The sequence below is a fragment of the Crassostrea angulata genome, chromosome 2, assembly GCF_025612915.1.
Source record: "Crassostrea angulata isolate pt1a10 chromosome 2, ASM2561291v2, whole genome shotgun sequence".
Lineage (NCBI taxonomy): Eukaryota > Metazoa > Mollusca > Bivalvia > Ostreida > Ostreidae > Magallana > Magallana angulata.
The window spans coordinates 30475909-30485708 of NC_069112.1; the positions used below are offsets into that span (position 1 = coordinate 30475909).

A 9800-nucleotide genomic window follows, 5' to 3' on the forward strand; every position below is an offset into this window, starting at 1 on the left:
TCATTGTTTTCCTGAAATAAGTTTGTATGAAAATTTGTATTTTAATCAATATTATGTATCTCGTTATTTCCATATATCGCGCTTGACCTATCAAAAGATTTGATATGCAGATCGATATATTAAACTATATTTTTTTTTTAAAAACCCTGCATATTTAAGTGGAAAACTAACTGGAGAAAACATAGAACCAAAATATTTTAAATCAAATTTATTTTTTATTTGTCCAGAATTTATAACATTGCTTAAATTCTATTCATAATGATTGCATTCGGTTAATAGGCTTGTATTTAAACAATAAATATTGTTTTTCCCTTAACATCCCATTCATAACATTGTGGATTCTCGGATCAAGGTAGCCGAATGCATTTAAAACTGAATCTGAAGTAAATGCATCCTCTTTTTCGGCAATTGAACTATAAATTAGTGGAATGCCGACACATAAGTTTTGGGAATCATTTTTCCAATACTTTTCAATAAGTTCGTATAGATCACTCAACGTTACTTTGGCTCAAGAATCTAAGTGCGTACAGTTCAGTATGTGGTCCAGTAAGAACAGGCTAAGGAAATTGACAGCACAAAGTGTAAGGCTCATGGCCATAAAACCATATATTATAAAGTTAAGCCATACACTTTGTCCATAATCATTGAGCGTATCTATACAGTTTAAAAAATTCTTTTACCTATTGATCGATCTGCTGCAAGCATGCAAGTGAGAAAACCATCTGGTCATACTAGCACGAATATGAGTTTTACCCTTAAGATTATTGAACCAGTTTCAAGACTTTCAGTTTAAATCTTGGGACAAATTTCGTTTTGAATCAATTTTGAAATATGAAATAGTGGCGTGAAATATACAAGAAAACCTTCATAGACTACGTTTTCATTTAGCCTCTGTCACTTCATTAGTTGAGGTTGACTTCGTTGTGAAATAAATTTGATGTCTTAACCTTAACATTAAACAAGTAATACTAGTAGCTTTCCAAAAATCTTGCCTGACTAAACAAAATTATTCAATGGAAGCACGCATTTATCAAATAGGCTTATAAGAAATGAATTTTAGTTTTCGCTGCTGATAATAAATTCATAATTAAACGGAATGTGCAGATTAAAAAAGAAATTTTCTTCGATCTAGTGCATGTTCATTATATCACGTAAAAAAAAACATTTAAATCAAATAGAACTGAAAGGTATTTTTTAAAAGAAATAAAGTTATTCAAGCACGCATTTTTTTAAAGTGTGTGGGGACGGCTTCATCCAAATCTTCTTGACAAGCAATTAAAAAGGATGAATTTTCAAAATCATGAAAAAACCTTAATTATAACTTTAATTCATTTCAATTAAAGTTCCTCAATTTCCGTTTAATTTATTAGTATTACATTCTCGGACAAATGTGGAGGGGACGGCAAATCCATGATATTTCCATTTATTATATATGTAAAGTTAAGAAAAGTGCCTGCTGCTTAAGAAGTTGGGGTGGGGGCGGGGCATCCCCCACATCCCCTCCCCGATGCTACGTGCCTGAGATTTGTACACGCGGTTTGTTCTGGAGTCGGCGCGAAAAAAAATATGAATGAGATATTATTGCGCGAAGTCCTGCTTTACCATTCACGCAATGACTGTGATTCGATGGTTTGAATGAACTCATCCACTGGCATAGATTAATGTGGAGGGGTCAAATAAATAGTTCGACATTTGTTTTGTAACAACTACATACATTTTACGTTCGATCGAATGTTTTTGAAGAGAATTAACACACACACACACACACACACACACTTGACTAGTAATTGTTTATAATTAGTAATGTACATGTACATTAGTTAAACACGCGAGTTATGTACCCTTTTCAAGATGACTGAATTCGCCCAATCGATCTAAATTTGTGTCTCCTCCGCTTCGGCGATTAAGTTCCCCCTGTAAACAATCCAGCAATATGAATATGTATTAGTTCTAATCCAAACTGATGATTCTTTGGCAATGATGATAATCCAACACCAACTACTGTACTTGCATTGTACCGTAATAGACAAAATGTAAGAAATGGTTGCGATGCCCCCCCCCCCCCCCCCGGTCCATCGACCACCGTTCAAATGTGCCTAATCTATTTGAAAAGAGTAGAATATCTATAAGCCCGTGACCTGAAACAACCGGAAGCTCCTTGAAGTCAAGTACACAAAAATCGCATACATCATTCAACCTACTTTCTCTTTTAAATTGCAGCCGCGCTCTCGATAAACACCCTATTTGTAAGCGACACTTTCATGTGATGATATGGTAGCTTAAATGGCAGATACAACCGCAGGGTTTGTTATACGAAAAGTTCATTCGAGGTTGGGTTTCGTCAGAAGAAACACAGAATCAAGTCATCGAAGCGCACTCAATACACACAGGATGTCAATTTGTGTCATGGTATGTAAAAAGATTTTCAAATCCAAGATGCTAACTTTTAATAATTCTGTATTTTTTTCTGATCATAATTTCTGTCTGATGAGAATTTTAAAAAACGTAACTAAATTACACGACTGTGTTCGTACGTACAAAAGCTAAACAGCTTATTCATTGTATTGCTTTTTCTAATCAAACCATTAACAAATTATTTGAACTTATTCATCACGTTAATGTTATTATCGGAAGCCTATAGCTAACATATCATTTAATAATATTTGAGGAATATAATTCTTGTGTTACAAGTTAGAACAACATGAGAACAACATCACAGCTCTGAATTTATCACTTACCCAAACTAACTCTGACGCGGACTTGAGGGAAGCCAACAATATCATACGTACTTACAATGAGGCCCTCACTCAAAACTTACAAAATACACAGGAAAAGAAATTCGTCCGTGATAATGTCAGTTTAAAATCTAACAGCAGGACAAACAACATTACTAACGTATCTCGGAAGAAAACCAAAGCACCCCGTTGTAGACGCTTTGTACGGAAAACATTTCCAACCACAGACGGGGAAAATTCGAACGCTAAGGTTTGTCCTGTACTTAACGTTTCTAGTGTATCTCTTACCGAATCTGAATCATCACTACTTTCCAAAACCTCAACTTTTGCCCTACACCCTGGTGTTAAAAGAGAGATTATTTAAGCATGTTGAGAGATAGGAATCTGTCCAGTATCAAATTCTCCTGCCTGCACGAAAGAAAATAAAACGGGGGTAAATATTTCTCTGTATACAGTGATCCCCATCTTAATTATGTATAATTCATTTTAAAGTAGAAGGCATTTTTTTCTAGAAGCATCAAATCTTTAACTTATACTGTATTTTCTTTATTATTCAAGGTCCATATATAGCAGTTACTATACTTTTAAAGATCTGAAAAACAACATTCTGGAGCTGTTAAAAGAGTATTGAATGTAAGTACATATGTACGAGCTATGAAAAGCTATTGGTAAATTGCCATAACTTACATCTTGTTTTTATGCCATCAATTTCAAGAGCTCAATATTGATGTTATCAGTTTGATTTTGACATGTCTACGGTACTTTTTTTTTTTACTTTTGATCTTGAAAGTTGCACATTTTGTTTATAATTGTTTGCTCTGTTGATTTTATTTATCATAAATATTGTTTAATTTTATTTGTCATTCATTATTTACAGAATTGGCTTGCACTATTGAACCATGTTTTAATGAAGGAGGGCATAGTTCGTTGTGTCTGTCTCAGAACAGGACTGCCAATAGAATATGCATAAAATATGCAAAGAAACAAAGACATCAATGAGGAGGATATTAAAGAAGAATAAATAATTAAGTCCGTGTTCAGTGCACTTTATTCAAGATGGACAGTCTGAATGGCCAAGTTGGAAAATATTACATGCAATATCTCTTGAGATATGATTTTGAAAAAAAGTTTATATAGTGTATGTATATATGTATTGTTAGCTCACCTGAACCGAAGGTTCAAGTGAGCTTTTCTGATCACCCGTTGTCCGTCGTCCGTCCGTCCGTCCGTCTGTCTGTAAACTTTTCACATTTTCAACTTCTTCTCAAAAACCACTGGGCCAAATTTAACCAAATTTGGTACAAAGCATCCTTATGGAAAGGGGATTATAAATTGTTAAAATAAAGGGCACAGCCCTTTTCAAAAGGGAGATAATTGCGAAACAGTGAGTATAGGGTGCATGTCTTTAAAAATCTTCTTCTCAAGAACCACTGCACCAGAAATGCCAATATTTACACAAAAGCTTGTATATATAGTGAAGATTCTAAATTGTAAAAATCCTGACCCTCGGACCAAAACTGGGGCCCCAGGCGGGGTTCAAAGTTTAACACAGAAATACATAGGAAAATGTTTAAAAATCTTCTTCTCAAGAACCACTGCACCAGAAATGCCAATATTTACACAAAAGCTTGTATACATAGTGAAGATTCTAAATTGTAAAAATGGTGAACCTCGGACCAAAACTGGGGCCCCAGGCGGGGTTCAAAGTTTAACATAGAAATACAAAGGAAAATGTTTAAAAAATCTTCTTCTCAAGAACCACTGCACCAGGAATGCCAATATTTACACAAAAGCTTGTTTACAAAGTGAAGATTCTAAATTGTAAAAATCCTGACCCTCGGACCAAAACTGGGGCCCCAGGCGGGGTTCAAAGTTTAACATAGAAATACATAGGAAAATGTTTAAAAAATCTTCTTCTCAAGAACCACTGCACCAGAAATGCCAATATTTACACAAAAGCTTGTATACATAGTGAAGACTCTAAATTGTAAAAATCCTGACCCTCGGACCAAAAATGGGGCCCCAGGCGGGGTTCAAAGTTTAACACAGAAATACATAGGAAAATGTTTAAAAAATCTTCTTCTCAAGAACCACTGCACCAGGAATGCCAATATTTACACAAAAGCTTTCATACAAAGTGAAGATTCTAAATTGTAAAAATCGTGACCCTCGGACCAAAACTGGGGCCCCAGGCGGGGTTCAAAGTTTAACATAGAAATACATAGGAAAATGTTTAAAAAATCTTCTTCTCAAGAACCACTGCACCAGAAATGCCAATATTTACACAAAGGCTTGTATATATAGTGAAGATTCTAAATTGTAAAAATCGTGACCCTCAGACCAAAACTGGGGCCCCAGGCGGGGTTCAAATTTTCACATAGAAATACATAGGAAAATGTTTAAAAAATCTTCTTCTCAAGAACCACTGCACCAGAAATGCCAATATTTACACAAAAGCTTGTATATATAGTGAAGATTCTAAATTGTAAAAATCCTGACCCTCGGACCAAAACTGGGGCCCCAGGCGGGGTTCAAAGTTTAACATAGAAATACATAGGAAAATGTTTAAAAAATCTTCTTCTCAAGAACCACTGCACCAGAAATGCCAATATTTACACAAAAGCTTGTATATATAGTGAAGATTCTAAATTGTAAAAATCGTGACCCTCGGACCAAAACTGGGGCCCCAGGCGGGGATCAAAATTTAACATAGAACTACATATGAAAAATGTTTAAAAAATCTTCTTCTCAAGAACCACTGCACCAGAAATGCCAATATTTACACAAAAGCTTGTATATATAGTGAAGATGTAAAAATCGTGACCCCCGAACAAAAGTGGGGCCCCAGGAGGGGTTTAGATTTTAACATATATAGGAAAATGTTTTAAAATCTTCTCAAGAACCATCGTGCAACTGTTGGGGATATTACTATGCATACATGTTCATCCTTAAATAATGTAGATTCAAAAAATTGTAACTCCCGGACAATTGATGGGCACCAAGAGGGGTTCAAAATTTAAACATTTTAAAAAACAAAGGAAAAGTTTAAAAATTTTCTTCTCAAGAACTACAATGTTTTAGTTACTATTAGTGGAATATCTATGCATGCATTCTTCGCTTATGTAGATTCCTAATTCGTAAAATCGTGACCCCCGGACCAATAATGGGGCCCCAAGATGGGGTCAAAGTTTATTATAGAAATATAAAGGTAACATGTTAAAAAATCTTCTTCTCGAGAACTACAGTGCTTCAATTTGTGAGATTACTATCATGCATACAACCTTGGATAATGAAGGTTCGACAGTTTTAAAATAGTGACCCCTGGACTAATACTAGGGACCCAAGATGGGTTTAAAGTTAAATGTAGAAGTACCGGTATATATGGAAAATGTTTAAAAATCTTCTTTTCGAGAACTACAATGCATCAATTTGTCAGATAACTACGTAAGCACCCTCAAATAGTGTAGATTCGAAATTATAAAAGCCATGACCTCAATCTAATACTGGGGCCCCAAGAGGTGTTCAAAGTTTAGCATAGAAATATAGAGGGAAAATGTTGAAAAATCTTTTTCTAGGGAACTATAATGCTTCAGCTTGTGAGATAACTATGCAAGCATCCTTAAATAATGTAGATTCCAAATAATTAAAACTTTAGCACTGGACTAATACTGTGGCCCCAAAACGGGTTCAAAGTTTAACATAGAAAGATATATTGAAAATGTTTTTAAAAAGTTCTTCTCGAGAACTATAATGCTACAGTTTGTGAGATTACTATGCAAGGATCCTCAAATTGTGTAAACTCTAATGTAGTGGAACCAAGAGTTATCTTTCTTAATGTTCTGTACAGTCTGAGAGTTATTCCTCTTGAAGTGGAACTTTTCTACGTTCAGTTTTTCAGGTTGTGTTCGTGCGGTCCCACCGCAGTGCTACACATTTTCATTCCTATGTTACTATTTATGTTGTTCAAGCCAACCATAAACCTCGGACCATTACTGGGTCCCCAGAAAGGGGTTCAATGTTTAAAATAGAAAAAGCATATGCTACGAAATGTAATGTTACAAGGAACTGCTGTTCAGGTGAGCGATGTGGCCCATGGGCCTCTTGTTTTTTATGATTCTGCCAAGAGTAGTATATTATAATGTAAACATTTCTCAGTAAATATATAAGATAGTTACTGATAAATCCACATTGAATGTTGATATGTACAAAACTGTAATATGATCCAGGGGCCCCTGGCAACCCCAGGTGAAGATATATCCAAGGGTCCCTGGGGAGATTTTACTTCACTTGTTATGAAATTTATTGGATACAAAAAAGTAAACATTCCAAAAGGCATACCTTTTTAATATTGTTTTAATTACTCTTTTTTTGTTAAGCTCCCTTCCAAATTTGAGATTGTAAGTAGTATATAGGACAGGGAACAGTCACTACAGTCAAGATGACGTCATAGGGTCACACCAAGGTCACACTAAGGTCACACCAAGGGTCACACCAAGGTCACACTAAGGTCACACCAAGGTCAAGTGATGAGTAAGGTCACACCAAGGTCAAATGAGTTACCCAAGGTGACCTTGGAACCTAGTCAGGAAGTCACTTGACAGTCAGGATGACTATATGGGTCACACAGAGGTTAAGTGATGAGTAAGGTCACACCAAGGCCAAATGAGGTCACATCAAGGTCAAATGACAATGATGAACTATATAATGAGACATGTTGTGTAAAAATTTACACAGTTCAGGGTTACTCTTGAAACTCATCTAGCAAAACAATTTATTTTAATTATGGCTGAAAAAATGGTAATGATGGAATTATTAACAAATGATTGTGGAAATGAGTGTAAAGCAATGCTTAAAGAAAAGCTGAAAAAAACATCACCATTGTAATGTCTAGCATTTTTGCGATAGTCCTTATTACAACTTTGTGCATCACTGTTGGTGTTTTACACGAGAAGAAAACTCCTACTCAGGTAGACTGTGTTTTACACCCTACGTTGGAAAATGACTTGATTAAAACATGTTCATACGTGGATCGCTACCCTCTCTCCAATGAAGTATATGTTATGATATGTGCCAACAACACTACAGAGATTGACATACGGCGATATCAGTCTGGAAAACCAAGTACTGAAGGAATAACTTTGAGTAAAACACAGTGGCAATACCTTAAAACATCAGTAGATCATATTGATGGATCTATTTTAAAAGTACATATGTAAAGTGTTGCAGGTATAACTGTTAGATTTGTCAAGGAAGAAGGACAACGGACCGAGTCTACAGTCACTGACCTTATGACACAGTCTACATCCAAGGGCGAGTCTACAGTTAAGTCACGTGACTTAGATCTTGTATATATAAACTTTGTATATTTTGAAAACTTTCATCAGTCTTTAACAAACAGCAGACAGTTTCTTGTGAAATCAAGTCAACAAGAAAATGGAGCAAAAACACCAAGACCTGATTAAGAAAAACTACTCGACTTTGGTCAAGAAGATGATGGCTGTTCCTGTTTCGGGGCATCTTTACACCTCGAACATAATAACTGATGAAATGAGACAACAGATAGACGCTGAGAAAACCAGCTATGACAAAAACAGGAAATTGATCAGCATCATTTTACGTCGAGGTTCCAGAGCTTTTATGGGCCTTCGAACGGCATTAATGAAAGCCAATCAACCTGATTTATCCAGACTCTTGATGACTAAGGATGATGACACAAAGTCTGAGTACGAAAAGAAGTTCGCAATGGCAAGGTCATTCGTCGTCAGTACCAAAGAAAGAGGAGGTTCCAGAAACGAATCAAATAACGCTGATCATCAGCAGTCTCAGGGACCAAGATGTAGGATAAGTTTGGACGACTCAAATGACCTATTCCTCACCGTAATGCCTTTCAAGGGGGAGATCTACGTTCACATTCGTCACCTCGCAGAATCACATGGCCGTTTCATTGCCACTAAGAAGGGAGTTACCTTCCCTTTAGCCCGTTGGTTGATGTTTGAATCTCTTTTACCAGATATTCAAGACTATTTAGATAGTAATGGGAAAGAAGACAAAGAAGTACAGTGGCATGTTGGTGGGGGTGTTTTCGTTTCCTTATCACCAGGCTATCCGACAGTGGACATACGACACTTCTGGAAGCCAGACGATGCTCTGGAACCCGTACCTACAAGGAAAGGCGTTTCTCTAAACAAAAACAAATTTGCAAGACTGAGAGATGCCATCGAAGAGATGCATGAATATGCGCCAGAATTAAAAGACGCTGAATTTTGTATGCTCAGCGAGTCTCATCAAAATCAACTTGGAACGTTAAGCTGTCCCGAATGTACCCCATTTGGCTACGATCCGCAAGACAACATGTCAATGGAATGTAATGCAGGAGATCTACAACACACAGAAACTATCGAGAGTGATCTTGAATGACAATGAACACTTGAAGAAAGTAATAAATTATGTGAACCTTACAGTATATATTATTTATTGTGCTGTTCATTTGTGTGCTTTATTTTCATTTTAACAAATAAAATGATTCAATACCTATGATATGATACTTTATTTTTTACAATATAAATGTTACTGTCGGAAAGAGAGATGGTTAGTTTGTCTCAGTATGTCAGACTATACGGATTACTTAAGGGAGCTCTACTACACTCCCGGTAAACCTGGGGCATATGCAGGCCCTGAAAAATTATATCAGGCAGTTAAAAAGGAAGGGAAATTCAAAATTGGTAGACTGAAGATAAGACAGTTTTTAAACAATGAAGATTCTTATAGCTTGTATAAACCAATCCGAAAAACATTTCCTCGTTCAAAGGTGATAGTGGATACAATTGATTCTATGTGGGATGGTGACTTGGCAGACGTTTCAAATATTGCAAAGCATAATGATGGTTATAAATTCTTATTAGTGCTTATCGACATATTTAGTCGATATTTGTTTATAATCCCTATAAAAAATAAACACCATCAAAGCATTGCTGACGGGTTAAAATCAGTTTTCCAAAGAGGACGAAAACCAAACACCCTTAGAACAGATAAGGGTAGTGAATTTAAAAATCGCTGGGTACAGAC

General features: G+C 35.9%; 1 protein-coding gene across 1 annotated transcript; it reads left to right on the forward strand.

Annotated features, from left to right (window-relative positions):
- The first annotated feature begins 7606 nt into the window (after positions 1–7606).
- Positions 7607–9258, forward strand: LOC128172108 (uncharacterized). Its single transcript, XM_052837876.1, has one exon. It carries the CDS (start codon positions 8169–8171, stop codon positions 9150–9152), a length of 984 nt encoding a protein of 327 aa, XP_052693836.1. The 5' UTR covers positions 7607–8168; the 3' UTR covers positions 9153–9258.
- The last annotated feature ends 542 nt before the right edge of the window (positions 9259–9800 follow it).